The 22,506-nt window shown below is 38.8% G+C and overlaps 1 protein-coding gene across 1 annotated transcript in view; it reads left to right on the top strand.

The window, feature by feature from the left end:
• LOC124391477 (gamma-aminobutyric acid receptor subunit gamma-3) overlaps nt 1-22,506 on the top strand; it is a 124,774-nt gene that overhangs the window by 83,570 nt on the left and 18,698 nt on the right. Inside the window, exons 5-6 of the mRNA XM_046858470.1 lie at nt 3,204-3,286; nt 15,869-16,006. Of these exons, the coding sequence (XP_046714426.1) occupies nt 3,204-3,286; nt 15,869-16,006 (221 nt within the window). The remainder of the gene's footprint in view (nt 1-3,203; nt 3,287-15,868; nt 16,007-22,506) is intronic.

The raw sequence follows: 22,506 nt of genomic DNA, 5'->3' as shown, positions 1-22,506 counted from the left end.
GTTCGTCTCCTTCTTTTTTCCAAAAAATGTCAGGATTTGAGTCTTTCACATTCACTGAGTGTTTTAAAGTAGATTACAACAACAAAAGCGCACAATGTAAAAAAAAAAAAGTGTGTAAATAAAAGTAAAAAATGACTCCAGACTTTTTCCAATCTTCAGTATCCTCAGATCTTCAGCTCGCTCATGATTGAGTGCTTATATGGGTTATATCAGTCATCTTGGACCATTCATGAACTTCTTATTGGGCCTCTCTGATCGACAACTGGATGTTTTTTCTTTTGCTACTTTTTTTTGATGTTTGACATGAAGCTTTTTATTTGTTTCTGCATGACCTGATTGGCTCTCCATGAACATTTAAAACATTACTGGTGGGCCACCAGAATCACTGACTTACATGTTAATATATTTTTGTCCTTGAATATGTATTAAATCATTCTCTATTGTCTATTCCCCTCACCTAATCAGCGTTGGCTCTTATTAAATTAAAGTCTGTTGTTGCTTTAACCAATCAGAATGAGACTTGCTTACCCTAAGGCCCCCTAGCAGGTATACAATGACATCTGCATTTTGATTGGACGGTCAGAGAGCGCACTAGTAAGAGCTCACAAAACTGCATCTGTAGCAAACTGCAAATCTCAAAATATATTTGTGTGGATTTAATAGCTGTTTTTTTATTTCACAATGACTGACAGAGGAGAAGAAATTAATTTGGTCACAGAAACACTTACAAGCACATTTACAAGACAAACTTTTTCAGAGAAGTTGAACATCTTAAGAAAAGGTCACCAAAAACTTTCAAAATGGTTGTTAAGCTTTTTCTTGAATTGTTTATACTTTTTTGCGATTACTTTCCTGTAGAATTTGCAACAATTTTCCTTTTGTTTCAAATCCCCAGGAAAAACGTAATGCACAAAAAAAATCCAGGAATCCAGGTTAGGGTTGTGCGGTATACTGTACTAGAAAAATCCTGGTATAATTTATTTTTCAAACGATATATTTAGCTGATTTCAGTGTTTTGTACGCTGTTTCGAAATTCACCTCTAGGCGGCAGTGCTTCCCAAATTGCTGCGTAACCGTGAGAAATGTGATAAAAGTGACATTTTCCTCGTAAGGTTTTTTGTTACAGTTTGATACAAAGGTATTAAAATATGAATTATATTAATTTTAATAATATTTATGATTTTCTTTGTAAAACTGTTTTTATTTCACTTATCTTTTGAGGCTGGTTATTTATCACTTATGTATGTATATCTTCCAAAAAATTACTTTCTGGTATCGTACCGAAGCTCAAATTCCGGTATCTATCCATCCCTAATGCAGGGAAAAACCCAGGGTCATTTTACGAGGTCATACGGAGACTTTGAATGTGCAATTCCTTAATATTTTTATGGATCACTTATGTATACATTTGTAAGACTTTATTATATATATTATTATATCTAATTTTCATTTGTATGCACCATAAGGACTGAAACTGAATTTCATTGTACCCTGTGCAATGACAATAAAGAATCTATTTAACTGGTGAATATGGACACTTCTGCTGGAGATGATGTATGTGGAGGTGTGTGTGTGTGTGTGTGTGTGTGTGTGTGTGTGTGTGTGTGATGAGGTGAATATCAGTGCTCCTGCTGGAGATGATGTATGTGGAGGTGTGTGTGTGTGTGTGTGTGTGTGTGTGTGTGTGTGTGTGTGTGTGTGTGTGTGTGTGTGATGAGGTGAATATCAGTGCTCCTGCTGGAGATGATGTATGTGGAGGTGCAGTTGTGGCTCCAGTGAAAGGAGACGTGTTGAATTGTGATCATTGGGTTTCTTGCTTTAGTGACGTTCATTCTCACTGTATGAGATCCTGTGTGTGATGCAGCTCTGATCTACTGCACTTCTCTATAATATTAACTATAGACATCATAATGATGGTATTAAGAGGTGGATTGGTTGAGGTAGGACACCACTGAGGGTCCAGGGCCGAAATGTAAAGCCCACCACTGAGTTCCTGATGTCTATACAGTCATGTATTTTGCATGTGGCAGGACTTAAATGAACAGAAAAATGCAATCCAACAGCACACACTGCGGGTGTTTGATTCCCCAGAGGTCCAAGTTCAGTACTATAAAATCTCTTCCGTGCATATTTTAGCTTCTGTTCAGTAGTTAGCATCAGGAGGTAGACACGTTCATTTAGCAGTAACTACAACCAATTTGTCGTAATTATATCCTGTAAAAGTGAGTGAATATAAATGACACCCACATGGGCAGGAGGTAGACACGTCTCCAAGAGGAACAATACACATTCTCACCAAATACAGTCAATCCCAGTGACTGTGGTGCCTTTCTGTTGATGTAGAATGATTGTGTATACTTTAATTCCCAGTGCAGAAGGTCAAAATCTGCAAACGTCTTACTCTACCTCAGGATTGACCCCGAGGACGTGTCCTTCAACCGCTTAGAACTTTTAAAAACTGTACAAACAAATCCGACATTGAACATTAAAAAAATGACTTGATGGTTAAAGATATTTACTAGAACTCCCCTGTTACACAACGTCCTCAAGGAATCGGTCGTCCCCAGGGGGCGTACCAGACTCTGACCTTTATCCAAGGGCATGCTTTTATTGTAAAAACTTCTCTTTCTGTAGTTATTTTTCCTCTGGGTTGCATCATTTTTAGGATGAAGACACATAAATACTCTACTCTGTGCTCTAGTTTACTTCCTACTCAATTTTATACTAGTGTTGTTGTTGTTGTTGTTTGTTGGTGGTGGTGTTTAAGTTTGGCGTTAGTAAGAAGCCTCATGAATCCTTCTGAATCCAGGATACAGTGTTGAAGTGTTTGTTTTTTTTTTTGTTTTTTTTTTCAGGCAAAACATTTTTTTGTTTGTTTCATTTTTATTTTATGTATTTTTTTACAATATTAAACTTTTGCATTTTCCGAGCTACAGAATTAATGCAAGTTGGGTTCGAGTTTTCTGCTTCAGTTCCTCAATTAATTATAACGGTCTTGAGTTTGGAAAAGCAGTTCTAATCCTCAGAGAACAGATCGTTATGTAATAAATTAGCAATGCTATAATGTAGGATTAAGTCGTTTTAATTGCACATGAACATCTGTTCACGATTTTGTGTTTTCTTTTCTTCTTATATATCTGTTATACCTCTACTTCTTCTGTATATTCATTTTTTTTCTTGCTGGTCTCCATGTTTTCTGACAGGCTGACTATAAACGCTGAGTGTCAGTTGCAGCTTCATAACTTTCCCATGGATGAACACTCCTGCCCACTCATCTTCTCCAGCTGTGAGTGTCTGCACACACACACACACACACACACACACACACACACACACACACACACACACACAGTGTAGATGTCTCAGAAGCTGCCAGCCTACTCTTCACTGCCTGCCTTTAAAAGATAAATATATCTCTCTTAATTTTATTGATAGAGTTCTTTATTTTCACTATAATCCGCTACTTGAAACTGTTATGAGTGCCGTTTGGACAGGAATATTTAGTAGTAGTTAGTAGATAGAAGGTCTCCTGAAGTCTAGAAAAAGTCTAGAGAGTAGAGGTAGAGTAGAGTGCAGCTGAGTACAGTAGAGTAGAGAGAAGAAGCAGTCATTGTACTAGTACTAGTAGTAGTAGAGCTGTACAGCGTATAATAGAGCTGTGTAGAGTATAGTAGAGCTGTGTAGAATATAGTAGAGCTGTATAGAGAAAAGTAGAGCTGTGTAGAGTATAGTAGAGCTGTGTAGAGTATAGTAGAGCTGTGTATATCATTGTAGGGCTGTCTAGAGTATAGTAGAGCTAATTGTAGAATAATAGAGCTGTGTAGAGTATATTAGAGCTAAGTGTTGAATAATAGAGCTGTGTAGAGTATATTAGAGCTGTGTAGAGTATAGTAGAGCTGTGTAGAGTATAGTAGAGCTGTGTAGAATATATTGGAGCTGTATAGAGAATAGTAGAGCTGTGTAGAGTATAGTAGAGCTGAGTAGAGTATAGTAGAGCTGTGTATATCATTGTAGGGCTGTCTAGATTATAGTAGAGCTAATTGTAGAATAATAGAGCTGTGTAGAGTATATTAGAGCTAAGTGTTGAATATTAGAGCTGTGTAGAGTATATTAGAGCTAAGTGTTGAATAATAGAGCTGTGTAGAGTATATTAGAGCTAAGTGTTAAATAATAGAGCTGTGTAGAGTATATTAGAGCTGTTTAGAGTATAGTAGAGCTGTGTAGAGTATATTAGAGTTAAGTAGAGTATAGCTGAGCTGTGTCTGTGTAGAGTACAGTAGAGCTAAATCGACTATAGTAGAGCTGTGTCGAGTATAGTAGAGTTAAATAGAGTATAGTAGAATTTGTAGTGTATAGTGGAGCTAAATAGAGTTAGTAGAGCTGTGTAGAATATAGTCGAGCTAAGTAGAGTATAGTAGAGCTGTGTAGAGTATAGTCGAGCTAAGTAGAGTATAGTAGAGCTGTGTAGAGTATAGTAGAGCTGTGTAGAATATAGTCGAGCTAAGTGAGTATAGTAGAGCTGTGTAGAGTATAGTCGAGCTAAGTAGAGTATAGTAGAGCTGTGTAGAGTATAGTAGAGCTGTGTAGAATATAGTCGAGCTAAGTAGAGTATAATAGAGCTGTGTAGAGTATAGTAGAGCTGTGTAGAATATAGTCGAGCTAAGCAGAGTATAGAAGAGCTGTGTAGAGTATAGTAGAGCTGTGTAGAATATAGTAGAGCTGTGTAGAATATAGTCGAGCTAAGTAGAGTATAGTAGAGCTAAGTAGAGTATAGTAGAGCTGTGTAGAGTATAGTAGAGCTGAGTAGAGTATATTAGTTTAGAGCTGTGTAGAGTATAGTAGAGCTAAGTAGAGTATAGTAGAGCTGTGTAGAATATAGTCGAGCTAAGTAGAGTATAGTAGAGCTGTGTAGAGTATAGTAGTTTAGAGCTGTGTAGAGTATAGTAGAGCTGTGTAGAGTATAGTAGAGCTGTGTAGAGTATAGTAGAGCTGTGTAGAGTATCGTAGTTTAGAGCTGTGTAGAGGAGCAGTAAAGCTGAGTGAAGAGTAGTTCTGGATTACACACTTGTCATTTTAATATCGTATGACTGCATTATATCTGAGCATTAGTAGGTCACATGACCATAACTTATTTAACCGTACCTGTGACATGCACTTAATTTAGATCCTCAGCTTTTTTTTTTCACTCTGCATGAAGATACTGTAGGTATTTATACTGCATGGCCAAAAGAATTAGAACAGCTGATTTTTTTTTTAAGGAAATTTTTTTAAATATCTTCATATAATGTGCAATTGGGCCAAAGGTTTGTTGACAGCTGAGAATAAGATTGCTTTGTGCTTCTTTTTTGAACATCTCATTCCACATTTGGTTCCATTTTCTTGTTCTAATGAGTTCCACTCTTCTAGAAAGATGTTCCATTAGATTTTGTGAAGATTCATTCAGCCACAAGGGTGTTAGTACAGTCAGGTACTGATGTTGTGAGGTGAGGAGACCTGGGGTGTGCACTCAGAGTTCTATTGCAAGAGATCTTTCATTCCAACTCATGGAAAGCAGATACAGGTTTTGGGTCTCCTAGTTTAAATAAAGGGAAAATTGAATGATGCCACGTCCTATACACTTGTTTGCCTCTAACATTGTGTTAATAGACTGGAGACGAATCACATATGGCTGGTATCCTAATGCTTTTGGTCAAACATGTGCTATTATAGGAAAATAATTAGCGTCACGGTAATAACTCATCATTTATCACAGCAGTGAAGATGTTTCTCCACAGCTACAAACTCTGTATCGATGAAGCAGTCTAAAGGTCTGGAAATACTCTAAAAATAGTGTCCCTAATTCGGCCAGTAAGCTCAGACGCGGTCTCAGAAAACGCAGTGCGGTGTAAACATCGAAGGAGCTATTGAGAAAACACCAGGCTTGTTCTCTGGAGCCGGACCCATGGAGACGACCCTCATTACACAGACACCGAGACGCACACGGAGCCCCGACTGGGTCAGCTTCTGCTCATCGTCTCTCAAGCTGAAAGAAAGTGCCAGACAGAGACCGCCAACATTCCCTGAACCTGTCTGGAATACAGACGAGATGCACTCTCTCGGAAAAGAGAGAGCGAGAAAGAGGAGGAGGAGGAGGAGGAGGAAAATGTTAAATGGTCCTTTAGGCACAGCAGCATCCTCATCCCTTGTTGACTGACTCTCATCTCTCAGGGTATGACCTCTTTCTGTTTGAGTCGAGTGGCACATTCTAAATAAACTGTGCAATCCAAATGAAGGTTAATGTCCACTTGTCTGGAAACTGTAAATCCTGGTATAAAATAACCCCAAAAACAAGGGGCGAAAAAAAAACAGCTTGCAGGGATGTGATCTCCATCCCAAAAGGGACGCCGACCACATGGATGGTTTTTAATATTTCACACGTTGCTGCAGAGCAAAACAATTGCCAAATAAACGTAGAGTTCTCGCCTGCCACTCTCGGGCCCTTGAGCAAGGCTCTTAACCCTCTGTTCTTCATGGCTGATTTTTCTTTCCATGGGTTGGAGCAGAAGAGCTTGAGCAGCCTCCTAATCTACGTTTCCACACCATCACCTTCAAAATAGTCCCAGCAATGGAGCGCTCTCTGCGTTCCTCTGGAAGGCTACCTTTCGAAACATGTCGAGTACCTTCTCCGATTTGCTCTGGAACTCCACAACGATGTCAAAACTGTGATGTTTGAGCCTGATCTCCATCTTTCAAAACAGGGAGAAGTCCGCAGGAGCCAATTCTGGCCAGTAGGGTGGGTGCGGAAGTGATATCTTGTTGTTTTTCGGCGAGAAACTTATTGAGAGCCCGGTCAGAACAGCTCCTGATGTACACAGGACGATGTCTTTGGGCACACTGCTTTATAAAGGTTGGTGCTCCCTGTGACTCTGTGTGTAGCCTTGTGCTGCCATCTGTTGTCGTGTTACAGAACTAGTGTTAAAACTTTTTGATACCACCTCATACGATGGAATATGGAATATACCAAAGTACATTCTGACAACAAAAAACAGTGATGCAGCTCTTCAGGTCTCGGAGATCTTTCTGGACTTTAGGATGCTGTTATGAATCTGTATTCAGAAGATGTATCAGTCATTCTGGTCTGAAGAATGAATATTATTTCCAGCCCCCTGGTCCTATTAAATGCTTGCCGGCACTTTAAAAAGGATGGAAACGAGTTTTCTGGAGCACAGAGCATGAGTCACTCTCTGCCACTGAAGTGCCATTAACCCAGAGAATTGCTTGGCCCCACCCACTCAGCAGAAGTTGACAGGAAGCACGTCGAGCATCAGGCCAGCCCTGAATGGACTCCCACTCACACAGCAGCATCTCCTTCATCTCCGAAGAGCCGTGTGCGAGAAGAACAAGGACATTTCCGTGAGTCAGAAATCAGCCAGACATCATGCTATAGATTACAAAGGAGAGGCGTCGACCCGAGGAACAATGCCTCCTAATTGAACGTCTCGTCTGAACAATGTCTTCCAAATATGTTGGTGCTTTCTGCTCCTGTCTCATTCTTCTGAGCTTCACGCTGTTAATAAAACAGCTCCACTGCTTGGTCAAAAGTATTGGGACACACCATATGGTTACTCGTTAAACTGTTAGCACAAAGTTGGAGGCACACAATTGTACAGAAGGTCTCTGGATGTGAGAGTGTGAAATGTTCCCTCTAGTTAAACAAAGCCAGCTCCGTGAAGATCTGCTGTCCATGGGTTGGAGTGGAAGATCTCCTGCTACAGAGCTACAAACCTGTGGAACGATGAATGTAAACACTGACTACACCCCAGGGATGGAATAAGACATTCAAAAAGAGACACATAGCGATCTTATGTTCAGGATCTGTTGTTGTTGTTGTTGTTGTTGTTGTTTTTAATTAAAAAAATTTATATTAGTATTAATATTTAATATCAGTAGCCAGTATTAGTGAATTAATATTAATATTACTAATAACATTTTAATTAAAAGTCTCTCCTTCTCTGTACCTTTTTATTACTCATTCTCTTCTTCTCCTTTTATTCCTGCCTCACTCACTCATTCACTCTTTCACTCACTCATTCACTCTTTCACTCACGCATTCACTCGCTCACTCACTCATTCACTCGCTCACTCACTCACTCACTCATTCACTCACTCTTTCACTCACTCTTTCACTCACTCATTCACTCGCTCACTCACTCACTCTTTCACTCACGCATTCACTCGCTCACTCACTCATTCACTCGCTCACTCACTCACTCACTCACTCATTCACTCACTCTTTCACTCGCTCATTCACTCGCTCACTCACTCACTCACTCATTCACTCACTCATTCACTCACTCTTACTCACGCATTCACTCGCTCACTCACTTTCTCATTTACTCGCTCACTCACTCACTCACTCACTCATTCACTCACTCTTACTCACGCATTCACTCGCTCACTCACTCACTCACTCACTCACTCACTCACTCATTCACTCACTCACTCACTCACTCATTCACTCGCTCACTCACTCTTTCACTCACGCATTCACTCGCTCACTCACTCACTCATTCACTCGCTCACTCATTCACTCTTTCACTGCTCATTCACTCGCTCATTCACTCACTCACTCATTCACTCACTCTTTCACTCGCTCATTCACTCGCTCACTCACTCTTTCCTCACTCTTTCACTCGCTCATTCACTCGCTCACTCACTCACTCACTCACTCACTCTTTCACTCACTCTTTCACTTACTCATTCACTCGCTCACTCCTCACTCTTTCACTCATGCATTCACTCGCTCACTCACTCACTCATTCACTCACTCACTCACTCATTCACTCGCTCACTCATTCACTCTTTCACTCGCTCATTCACTCGCTCATTCACTCGCTCACTCACTCACTCATTCACTCACTCATTTACTCACTCTTTCACTCACTCTTTCACTCGCGCACTTGCTCACTCATTCGATCTTTCTTTCTTTCTTTCTTTCTTTCTTTCTTTCTTTCTTTCTTACTTTCTTCCTTCCTTCCTGTTGTCCTCTTTTCCCCACATGCAGATCAATTTCTAATAGATTTTTTGTTTTGCACTACACACATTTTTCCTGTGTGATGTATTTTTGAGACCCAGACGCCGGGTTGAATTTGCATGTATGCATATGTATGAAGGTTGCTGTCCTCATTACTGTGTGTGTTATTTGGCAGACGAGTCTCCAAATATGTGACTAAACAATTCGTGTGCCGGGGCGTCGCCGAATTCTTCGCTTCCTGATTCAATTCAATATCACTTTATAGACACGCTGTCACCGAGGAGTCATGCTTACTGCTACAATTACTCTATTCATTGTTTCACACTCTCACACACACACACACACACACACACACACACACACACACAATGAAACATCACATTCCCTGTTTTGTTTGGATTAATTAGATGCACATTTCAACAAGCAGAACTTTTTTGTTATTTGAATTGAAACATTTAAGACTGAAATGAGAATTAAATCCTCTTTCAGGACTCTCATTTGGACAGAACGCTTATGATCTGTTTCTCCACATTCTTTTTTATCTACTAAATAAAACAGATATAAATACAGGAGCTGTAAAAAGGTTTTTAAGATACATGCATGTTGCTTTGTTTCTATGCACCAGACTTTTTATTTAAAAACAAAAACACAAGAATTGTAGACTGTATGAGTGGAAGAAAGTTTTGTGGAGTCCAAATGGGACGTATGTGTCTCTACCAGAAGAACTTGTGTAAAAAGGAGAGCAGGAGAGATGTGATCAGACTCCCTCACCCCCACACTCACACATGCAGGTGGAAGTTCAATGGTTTGGGGTTGTTTTGGAGCAGGGAAGGTTCTAATAAGTAAAAGGAACCAACATGGCAACCATTCCCTACTTCAACACCATGCAGTTCCGTCTGGACTGCAGCTCATTGGAACCGAATTCACCGTAAAACAAGACGATGAGCCGAAGCGACAAATACGTCTAAACCCTGAAAGTAATTTTTTAGAGAGTAAACAAACATCTGGAGTGATATCTATCATGGAACCACCTGCCCAATTACAGCACCTCAATCCTACTGAACTGCTCTGAGATGAACAAGAAACCTCCAACTAGTGAAGAACATCTTTGGAGAGTTTTACAAGAGACACAGCAAATGATTTCAAATGAAGGTTTGGAGAAATTAAGTGTTCGGATGCTGAGCGTGTGTAAAGCTGTTCTTCATGCTAATGGAGGATTTTTCACAGGAAATAAAGTGGAACATCTGGACCTTAATAGATTTGGAAGGAAATCTTCAGTCTGTTACATTATGCATGATTTTAGTTGAAAATAGAAGCGCAGATGTTGGTACAACATGGGGGTTTATCAATTTCTCAATATCAAGTGTTTTATTCCTTTTACAGGACACCATTTGTGTGTATTACAGAGTTACATGTGATACTTTTTGTCCGCTTATAGTTACATTTAATGTTTCTTGTACTCACTCACTCATTTATTTACTCTTAAACTCTGAGAGTTGGGAGCTTAGTGGTTAAGGCATTCAGAATTTGTATCTAAAGGTTGTGAGTTCAAATCCTAGCCACACCTAGCTGGGGATTCTATTGTAGTTTTAAAAGGACAAGGGGATATAAATCTCAACAGAATTTAAACAAATACGCAAATACAGATTTAGAACAGTGAGCGAACACATTAAACAACTTATGATTGGACAACGTTTAGCATTCAGCTGCATCTGCATCACTGGCGTCTGTATCATCCGTCTCCATCTTTCTTTCTTATAAGTTTAACGCACTTGCTTTTTCCCATCAATTAAACCCCCCCGCATTATTTTTATACATTTTTTTACTCAGTAACGATAAATATGATTTTAAATGTCTTTTTCTTCTTCTTCTGGCTTCTTCTATTAGGGGGCGCCACAGCGGATCATCTGCCTCCATAACTCCCTGTTCTCTACATCTGTCCTCTTTCACACCAACTACCTGCATGGGAAGACCAAGGAGGAGGTTTATGGATGTGGTGAGGGAAGACATGCAGGTTGGTTTGAGAGAGGCAGATGTAGAGGACAGGTGGGTATGGAGATGAATGATCCGCTGTGGTGCCCCCTAATGGGAGCAGCAAGAAGAAGAAGAAAAAGAAGAAGATCTTCATTCGTTAATTAGCTAGATTTTATCGCACTCTGAGGTCATAACGCGTGATTAGCTTTATAGTTTCCCACCAAACAGACCATGACACTCTATTGCTTTCCTGAACGTTGACATGAACAGGATGAGCAAACTGTAAAATATGGCTCTAGTCATATTTTAATCTCCTCAAATCAATAATAGCTTCAGTGATGAATTTCTACAATTACTGAACGATTTGTGCTGATAGCAAAACTCTGAGAAACACAGAGAACAGGTTTAAATCATTATCTCTCTGTATCTCTCTTCCTCTATCTATCTCTTTCTCTGTCCATGTCCCTACATCACCCACCTGGCTCGGATTCACCGCTCGCTCATCACCCGCCGCCGCCAATACAATACCGTAACGGTTTCCATAGCGATGCCTGCTCTCTGATTAAGTGGAATTTGCCTACTTCTCATGCCACCAAACCTGGAGGACGTTTCAATAATGAAGGGCGAGTGGGACGAATGTGAGGAGGCTGGAACACATTTCTAGCATCAAGTGTGAATAATAATCAGGGGTTTCGAGCCTTCTAAAAAAAAAAAAAAAAAAAAACACGTCTTATTAAGAAGAAATCTGACCGTGAGAGACGGCGAGATGGAGATGAGATCATTTCAGAAAGTGATTGCAACTTTCAAATGAAGATGAAACGTACCACTGGGGTTGTGGTGTTGATAAAGCGATGTTCCAGTGATGTTAGGAAGCTGGGGTCAGAGTGCAGGGTGCACTCCTGGAACACTAAGGGTTAAGGGCCTTGCTCAAGGGCCCCAAGAGTTGCAGGGCTTAGCCATTCCAGGGCTTAAACCCCCGACCTTACATTGAGTACCCCAAAGCCTTAACTGCTGAACTCCCACCTCCCAGTACCACACTGTAGTTTTTAGGAGGTGGTACCTCAGTGTTTGAGACACTGGACTTTGGATTGGAAGGTCATGAGTTCAAATCCCAGCAGCTCTAAGCTAAGCTTGAGCAAAGCCCTGAACCCTCACCTGCTCACTTGTGAGTTGCTCTTGGTGTTTGATGTGCTCATTGTAGTCGCAGATGAGCTCTTCTTCTCCCCAAGGTACAGTGTGCTGAGATGCTTTTCTGCTCCAAACGTGTGTTCAGAGTGGTTATATGTGTTACTCTTGACTCTCTGTCAGCTAAGAAACGACTAGCGGATTTCTTCTGTCTTCAACACGACGTCCCTGAGATCAGACCTTTTCTCAGTTCTTATGTTTGAAAAAAAAGTGTATTTAAAAGTATTTAATATGTGTGTAAAGTGTGTTTAAGTGTAATGTGTTTGTGTGTAAAGTGTTAGAGTGTAAAGTAAGCGTGTGAAGTGTTTGTGTGTAAAACGTGTGTGTGAAGTGTTTGTGAGTGTGTGTGAAGTCTTTTTGTGTAAACCGAGTGTGTGTGTGTAAAGTTTTTGTGTGTAAAACCAGTGTGTTTAAAGTGTTTATAAATGTTAAATGAGTATGTGTAAAGTCTTTGTGTGTGTGTGTGTGTGTGTGTGTGTGTGTGTGCGTGTGTGTGCATAAAGTGTTTAAGATTAACGCTCCTCCCAGTGGATCATTAAATCACTGCAGATGGAAGGCAGTGTTTGAAGATGCAATGACCATCAGGACAGAAGAACCTCAGGTCTCCATCAAGAGCTCCATCCAAATCATCAGGATCACAACTGCAGTGGCTCTCCTCTCCAACTATCTACAGAGAAAAAAGTAGATAATCTTACAGCATGCCGTTTCCATAAAAACTCTGCTGAGCAGGTTTCCACAAGCATCTCTCTGAAACCCATCGCCTGATGATCAACCATCACCATCTAATCATCAACAAAAATGCCTTGGAAGCTCAAAATTTTTGTTTATTGAAAACATGCTTCCTATCTTCATCACAGTCTGGTTCAATTTAGTCTTCTCCATCTGCAAGACCAGACCACAGTGAGTGGTCCACCAGTTGGAGAAGATCATCAGGTGTCAACTCACCAAAAATCAAGTAAACCAGGAAAGGGCAGGAGAGCAAAACCTGCTGCTGACACCAAACATCTGATCTGCAACCATCCATCATCTCCAAAACTACACATCACTCTTTAGACACCCGATCCAGAAACTCAAGTCCATTATGTCTTTTATGGAACCATCTCATCTCATCTCATCTCATCTCATCTCATCTCATCTCATCTCATCTCATTTCATTGGCAATCAAAATCAATCAGATTCCGATTGAGTCTCTCGGTTCCTTGATGTGTCCAGAAGTCAGGGTCATGTCTCAGCTCCTTCTGGTTTCCAGATCAACAGCTTGGCCCTGAACCCTCACCTGCTCACTTGTGAGTTGCTCTTGGTGTTTGATGTGCTCATTGTAGTCGCAGATGAGCTCTTCTTCTCCCAAGGTACAGTGTGCTGAGATGCTTTTCTGCTCCAAACGTGTGTTCAGAGTGGTTATATGTGTTACTCTTGACTCTCTGTCAGCTAAGAAACGACTAGCGGATTTCTTCTGTCTTCAACACGACGTCCCTGAGATCAGACCTTTTCTCAGTTCTTATGTTTGAAAAAAGTGTATTTAAAAGTATTTAATATGTGTGTAAAGTGTGTTTAAGTGTAATGTGTTTGTGTGTAAAGTGTTAGAGTGTAAAGTAAGCGTGTGAAGTGTTTGTGTGTAAAACGTGTGTGTGAAGTGTTTGTGAGTGTGTGTGAAGTCTTTTGTGTAAACCGAGTGTGTGTGTGTAAAGTTTTGTGTGTAAAACCAGTGTGTTTAAAGTGTTTATAAATGTTAAATGAGTATGTGTAAAGTCTTTGTGTGTGTGTGTGTGTGTGTGTGTGTGTGTGTGCGTGTGTGTGCATAAAGTGTTTAAGATTAACGCTCCTCCCAGTGGATCATTAAATCACTGCAGATGGAAGGCAGTGTTTGAAGATGCAATGACCATCAGGACAGAAGAACCTCAGGTCTCCATCAAGAGCTCCATCCAAATCATCAGGATCACAACTGCAGTGGCTCTCCTCTCCAACTATCTACAGAGAAAAAGTAGATAATCTTACAGCATGCCGTTTCCATAAAAACTCTGCTGAGCAGGTTTCCACAAGCATCTCTCTGAAACCCATCGCCCTGATGATCAACCATCACCATCTAATCATCAACAAAAATGCCTTGGAAGCTCAAAATTTTTGTTTATTGAAAACATGCTTCCTATCTTCATCACAGTCTGGTTCAATTTAGTCTTCTCCATCTGCAAGACCAGACCACAGTGAGTGGTCCACCAGTTGGAGAAGATCATCAGGTGTCAACTCACCAAAAATCAAGTAAACCAGGAAAGGGCAGGAGAGCAAAACCTGCTGCTGACACCAAACATCTGATCTGCAACCATCCATCATCTCCAAAACTACACATCACTCTTTAGACACCCGATCCAGAAACTCAAGTCCATTATGTCTTTTATGGAACCATCTCATCTCATCTCATCTCATCTCATCTCATCTCATCTCATCTCATCTCATTTCATTGGCAATCAAAATCAATCAGATTCCGATTGAGTCTCTCGGTTCCTTGATGTGTCCAGAAGTCAGGGTCATGTCTCAGCTCCTTCTGGTTTCCAGATCAACAGCTTGGCCATGATCCATCACTGTGAGCTTATTAAGAGGATTGGGGAGTTAATAAATGTCCACCAGGTGCTCATTAGCACTGAGACGGAGCTCAAGATTCTTCACGAATGTCAAATGATTGTAATCCTTCTGTTTTAAACTCAGTGAATGAAAGACGGTTTTAATGAGCCTGGGATTCACTGCTCTGCTGTGGGACAATCATCATCATCATCATCATCATCATCGTCATCGTCATCATCATCATCATCACTAACTAACTAAAAAGACATTTTTGTCTCTAACAGAAGAACTTGTGGAGGGATGGGGAGAAGATGTGATCAGACTCCCTCACCCCAGTCACCACAGTCACACATGGAAGCGAAAGCTTAATGGTTTGGGGTTGTTTTGGAGCAGGGAAGAGTGGAGACTCATTCCAGAAAAGTAAAAGTGAACCAACATAGCAACCATTTCATACTTCAACACCATGCAGTTCCGTCTGGACTGCGGCTCTTTGGACGTCTGAGTTCTGTACGTGTTCTTTAAAGAGTAAACAGACGTCTGGAGTGATATCTATCATGGAACCACCTGCCCAGTTACTGCACCTCAATCCTACTGAACTGCTCTGAGATGGACAAGAAACCTCCAACCAGTGAAGAACATCTTTGGAGAGTTTTACAAGAGACACAGCAAATGATTTCAGCAGAATGTTTGGGGAAACGAAGTGTCCAGAAGCTGAGAGTGTGTGAAGATGTTTTTCATGCTGAGGGAGTATTTTTCACTAAAAATAAAGTGGAACATCTGAACATTTATAGATGTTTTTATCATATAAAATGTTACGTGACGTTACATGACCAAGTTTGTTGCATAGAAACAAAAGGAACATGCGTGGGTCTCTCAAACACCATTAAAAACTCCACACGTTTCATGTAGAATAAAAAATAGATATTAATAATAAAGAATGAATTAAAGATGAGGTCATTTGTGACTGATGTCTGTTTTATTTGTATGAGAATAAAAATACGGACTTAATTTATGTTTTGGATCTGACAATCTGACTGCACTGATCAACACCATAAACCGTGTGTGTGTGTGTGTGTGTGTGTGTGTGTGTGTGTGTGTGTGTGTGTGTGTGTGTGTGTGTGTGTTTGTGTATGTCTACAGATGGATATCCACGAGATGAAATGATATACAAGTGGAGGAAGAACTCAGTGGAAGCGGCTGATCAGAAATCCTGGAGACTGTATCAGTTTGACTTCATGGGTCTGAGGAACACCACAGACGTCCTCAAGACCACATCAGGTACCTCGCTCACTTCCTCTGTGTGTGTGTGTGTGTGTGTGTGTGTGTGTGTGTGTGTGTGTGTGTGTTTGGACAAAGTAATGTTCTGAGTGTTAAAGATTGATGAGTGTTTTACATGTGTTATGAAGGGTGGAAGTGAATATGAATGTGTTATAAAGGGTGGAATTGAATATGAATGTGTTATGAAGGGTGGAATAGAATATGAATGTGTTATGAAGGGTGGAATTGAATATGAATGTGTTATGAAGGGTGGAATTGAATATGAATGTGTTATAAAGGGTGGAATTGAATATGAATGTGTTATGAAGGGTGGAAATTAATATGAATGTGTTATGAAGGGTGGAATTGAATATGAATGTTATGAAGGGTGGAAATTAATATGAATGTGTTATGAAGAGTGGAATTGAATATGAATGTTATGAAGGTGGAATTGAATATGAATGTTATGAAGGGTGGAATTGAATATGAATGTTATGAAGAGTGGAATTGAATATGAATGTGTTATAGGTGTGTGATGAAGGCAGAAAGTCTTCTATTACTGAAAGTGACATTGTGTTATATTAAAGCTGGGCATGACCATAAATGTGTTCTGAGAGTGTTATGAAGGCTGGACATGAACATGGATGTGTTATGAATGTTGAAGTTGAATATGAATCGGTTATGAAGGCTGGAAATTACCAGGAATGTGTTATAAGTGATATATTGTCTGGAAGTAAATATGAATGTGGTATGAGTGAAGGCTGTGGTTATGATTATGCAAGTGATTATGAATGTATGATGGGTGCACATGAAGCCTGGAGATAAATAAAGATGTTCTGGGAGTGTCTTATATAATGAATATATAATGAAGGCTAAAGGTGAATATGAATGTTATGAATGTGTTATGAAGGTTGAAGGTTAATATAAATATGTTATGATTATATATATTATATATAATTATAAAGATTATATATATATATATATATATATATATATATATATATATATATATATAATCAATATAATTTCAAATAATAATTAAATAATATATGCTTAAATTAAATATTCAAACATTAAAAACAAGCATGAAAGAAATAATGTTTGAAAACCGAAGTTACTGTTGTACACAAATGCGAATGGAACAAAGAAATGCAGCAAACTAACAGGCTAGATTAAAAAAAAAAAAAAGAAAGAAAATGCATCAGTGAATAATCATTCGCTGAAAACCACAACAGTGAGTAAAAATATATTCGTTTACTGCTGATGTTATTTGCTGCTTTTAGATTTAGTGTTTGTTCGCACCAGTTTAATTAAATCATCACGATGTCGAGAGCGAACTGATTGTGCAACCGATCCAGTGCGACTTTCCCGAAGTTACAAACAGTTTACACAATAACACTTCATTAAAATACACCATTTACACATAATGAGGATTAAACAGTTTTTACTCACCGTGCTGATGTTTCACCTTCATCATATTGTTTCTTATTGTCGCGCTAAACCATAACTGGAGCAGCCCAGATAATCGATAACGTCATTTGTTGACAACTAATTTCCTTTTCGATTATTATAGATTTTATCGATCAGTTGTTGCATCCCTAATTATGAGTGTGATACGAATGTGTTATGAAGGCTGAGGTGAACATAAATGTGTTATAGGTTTGTTAGGAGGGCTGAATCTAAATCTGAATGTGTTATGAAGGCTGAAGGTGAATTTAATTGTAATATGAGTGTGTTATAAAGGCTAAAGGTAAATATGAATGTGTTATGAGTGTGTAATGAAGGCTTAAAGTAAATATAAATGTGCTATGAATGTGTTATGAAGGCTGAGGGTGAGTACATTTATTATCAGTGTGTTATGAAGGCTTAATTTGAATATGCATGTATTAATAATGTGTTATAAAGGCTAAAAGTGAATATGAATGTATTATGAGTGTGTTATGAAGGCTGAAGGTGAATATTAATTTGCTATGAATGTGTTATGAAGGCTGAAGGTGAATATAAATGTATTATGGGTTTGTTATGAGGCTTAAAGTAAATATGAATGTGTTATGAAGGCTGGGGGTGAGTGAATTTATTATGAGTGCGTTATGGAGGCTTATTTTGAACATGCATGTATTAAGAATGTGTTATCAGGGCTGAAAGTGAATATGAATGTGTTATGAGTGTGTTATAAAGGCTTAAGGTAAATACGAATGGGTTATGAAAGCGTTATAAAGGCTAAAGGTGAACATAAATGTATTATAGGTGTATTATGAAGGCTGTGTTATGAATGTATTATGGGTGTGTTATGAAGGCTGAAGGTTAATATGAATGAGCTATGAATGTGTTATGAAGGCTGAAGGCGAGTGAATTTATTATGAGTGTGTTATGGAGGCTTAATTTAAATATGCATGTGTTAATAATGTGTTATATAGGCTGAAAGTGAATATGAATGTATTAAGTGTGTTATGAAGGCTGAAGGTGAATATAAATGTGCTATGAATGTGTTATGAAGGCTGAAGGTGAGGATTAATTTATAATGAGTGTGTTATGGAGGCTCAATTTGAATATGCATGTATTAAGAATGTGTTATCATGGCTAAAAGAGAACATGAATGTGTTATGATTGTGTTATGAACGCTGAAGGTGAATATGAATGGGTTATGAGAGCGTTATAAAGGCTGAAGTTGAATATAAATGTATTAGGGGTGTGTTATGAAGGCTGAAAGCACACACCCTACAAATAGTGTGTGTTTGTTTTTCTGGATGTTGCTGAGCACAGCTATTTTTTTAGAAGAGGTTGTTTTAGAGGAAATGTCAGCTGATAAAAATAAGGATATGCTGACATTTTCTTTCTGGCATAATAACGGAGCGAGTGTGAACATAACACAAGATTACACACTTCCTTCACATCAAATGTCAAAGTAAAATCATTTGCTCCTGATTTGTCACATGCAGATATTTTGGTTTTGTAAACAAATGTATTTATGTTAACATCTGAGACGCTTGTGCTATAAATCAGACACGGGGGAAATTATTCCACCACAGTGCTGTGGAGTTCTGGATTCTGACTGGTGCTGATGGATTTTCTATATTATTAGATATTATATATTATTATAATATATATATATTATTAGTGCGCTACACAGACAAAAGTACCTAGACACCCGGCTTTTTCACCTGTATGTGGTTGTTTGCCAAAGAAAGTTAGAGGCACACAGTTGTCGAGGAAGTTTCTGGATGCAGTAGCATGAGATTTTTTCCTTTACATCAATTTGAAGACCCAAACTTGTTCCAGCATGCTAAATAGCCAGCTCCATGAAGATATGCTTTACATAGGAATATGAATGTGTTATAAAGCCTAAAGGTGAAATTTAATCTGTTATGAGTGTGCTCTGAAGGTTGGAGGTGGTGATTAATGTGTTATTAGACTGCTATGAAGGCTGAAAGTGCACATGAATGTGTTATGAGTGTGGTCTGAATGCTGGAAATAAACATGAATGTGCTATAAGGGTGTTATGAAGGCTCGAAAGTAAATATGAAAGACTGAACTTGACTTTGATTCTTCTAGGTGTGTGCTAAGTCTGCGAGGGGTGAACAAGAATGAGTTATTAGTGTGTGTTATGAAGGCTGTTGATGAACATGAGTGTGTAATGGAATTGAATAGAAATGTGCTATGTTTTTGTGTTGAAGACTGGAAGTAAATACAAATGTGTTATGAAAGTGTTATGAAGGATGGAAGTGAATGTAAATGTGTCATAAGTGTGTTATAAATGCTGGAGGTGAATGTGAAAGTCTTATGAAGACTGAAAGTGACCTTTATTTTGTTATGAGTGTGCTATGAAAGCTGGAAGTGAACATCAATTTGTTATAAGTGTATTATAAATGCTGGGCATGAACAGGAAGGTGCTATGAGTGTGTTATGAATGTGAACATTAATGTGTTATAAGTGTTTTAAGAAGACTGGAGGTGAACATAAAATAGTAATGTGTGTGTTATGGAGACTGAAAGTGGCTTTGTGTTAGGAGTGTCTTAAGAAGGCTAAAGGTGAATATGAATGTTATGAGTGTGTTATGAAGGCTGAAGGTGAATTTGAATGTGTTATGAAAGTTAAAGTTGAATATAAATGTTATCAGTGTGTTATGAAGGCTGAAGCTGAATTGGAATGTGTTATAAGTGTGTTATGAAGGCTGAAGTTGAATATGAATGTTATGAGTGTGTTATGAAGGCTGAAGGTGAATTTGAATGTATTATTAGCGTGGAATTGAATACGTATGTGTTAGGAACAGTGGAAATGTATATGAATGTGTTACGAGTGTGCTATGAAGACTGGAGATGAACATGGATGTGTTTTTAAAGGGTGACATTAAATATGAATATGTTATGAAGCATGGAACGGTATATGTATGTGTTAGGAACAGTGAAAATTAATATGAATGTGTTATGAGGCTGTTCTAAAGGCTGGAGGTGAATATGAATCTGTTATGAAGGGTGGAATTGAATAATGAATATGTTATGAAGGCCGAAAGTCAGTATAAATGTATTATAAAGATCCAAGGTGAACATTAATCTGTTATAATTGTGGAAGTGAACATGAATGTGTTATGAGAGTGTTAAGAAGGCTAGAGATGAATATAAATAAGTTATTAATCTGTTATAAAGATCTGTGTTTATATTGAAAGCTCCGAATGGGTTTAAATGCAGGATCCGATTAAAAGGACCTTTTTAGTTTTTTACTCGTATGTTAGAAAAAAACAAGTCCTGCTTCATTCGTGGCTCCTCTGGAAAACATTCGCTCACAGATTTGCTCACAGCTAAAAAGGTTTATTTTATATATTCGTTTCTATATTTCACATATCAGCACCTGTTTAATTAACACCAGATTTGCGATGTATGGAGTGAAGGTACTGCATTGAGGTTGTTCCAGTGCTCAGTTGTGACAGAGACACACAGTGAATAACTGCCTTTCAGCCACCATGCTGGATTTCTTCAGCAGCGTATTGGACGAAAAAGAAAAAAACTCGCCATTCACCACGTCATATAATGAATGTCAGAGAGAAAGCAAAGACGTTGCCTTCGCGGTTCCTGCTTTAAATCTCTCCTTGTATGACTGGAAAATAAACTGTAAAAGTGACACATGGGCATTAGATTAGAGGACAATTAAATAAAAAAAATAATCACATTTTTTGAAAGAATAAAACAGGTTTCAGTTTTTTTGTGGACTAAAAGCAATTGCCTGCATGAAAGGAAGAACTTTGTGAAAGAACACGTCGCTTTTGAATAGATATTTTTTGTAACCTTGGTGATGAATCTGAAAAAAAAGTCACTACTTTTTTTTTAATCAATATCAACCCATTTTTTTTTTTTTTTTGCAAGAAGCTTAACACTATAAAGAAAATATGGTTTTTTTCCTCATCAAGCAGTGACTTTATATCAATTATTAACTATTTAAACATGTTTATAAAATAGCAATAATGCTTTGGATTTATTTTTACATGTTTTTCCATCAATTTATTGCTATATAATAAATAATAAATTATTTTCTTATAACTTTAAATAATAGTTAAATATTTTTGCATGTTGGGTGAAAAGAAGGAGAACAATAAACATCACAATCTATACATCGTTCTAAAGGTCTAAGCCTCAAGCATCACTTTTAGATCCGTTTTTCATTGGATATATGTATAATGTATAACAAATGTATTTGCTAAATTTGTATAATCAGTACACACAAACAACATGCCGAAAAAAATGCAGTACTCAATTAATGTAATAACGAGTCACGAACTCATCCACTGCTGCAAATCCCAGTTTATTAGGAAAGATGAGGCTCCACTGAACAACATGCCATAAAGCATTTTTACTCCATAGTGTTGTAATTTACATAATCCATCCTCAGCATTCTCCGAACCCAGCCATTAGGGGGGCACAAGCCAGTGCACTCTTAGTGCCGGTCCTAAGCCCGGGTAAATGGGGAGGGTTGCGTTAGGAAGGGCATCCAGCGTAAAACATGTGCCAAATCAAATATGCGGATCACAAATGAGAATTTCATACCAGATCGGTCGAGGCCCGGGTTAACAACGACCGCCACAGGTATCGTTAGCCGACAGGGTACCGGTGGAAATTGGGCTACTGTTGGCCGAAGGAGGAGAAGGAGAAAAAAATGGAAATGGCAGTGGTGAATACTTATTTTAAGAAGAAGGAGGATCATAGGGTGACGTATAAGAGTGGAGGAAGGTGCACACAGGTGGACTATGTGCTATGCAGGAGATGCAACCTGAAGGAGATTGGAGACTGTAAGGTGTTGGCAGGGGACAGTGTAGCTAGACAGCATCGGATGGTGGTCTGTAGGATGGTTTTGGAGGCGAAGAAGAAGAGGAGGAGAGTGAGGACTGAAAGAAGAATAAGATGGTGGAAACTGAAGGAGGAAGAGCGTAGTGTGAGGTTCAGGGAAGAGGTCAGACAGAGGCTCAGTGGTGTTAAGGAGGTGTTGGATGATTGGGCAACTACTGCAGGAGTGATGAGGAGGCAGCTAGAAAA

The sequence above is a fragment of the Silurus meridionalis genome, chromosome 1 (assembly GCF_014805685.1).
Source record: "Silurus meridionalis isolate SWU-2019-XX chromosome 1, ASM1480568v1, whole genome shotgun sequence".
In the NCBI taxonomy this organism is placed as follows: domain Eukaryota; kingdom Metazoa; phylum Chordata; class Actinopteri; order Siluriformes; family Siluridae; genus Silurus; species Silurus meridionalis.
Note: the sequence above shows the minus strand (reverse complement) of the source record. Positions and strands in the feature narration are given on the sequence as shown.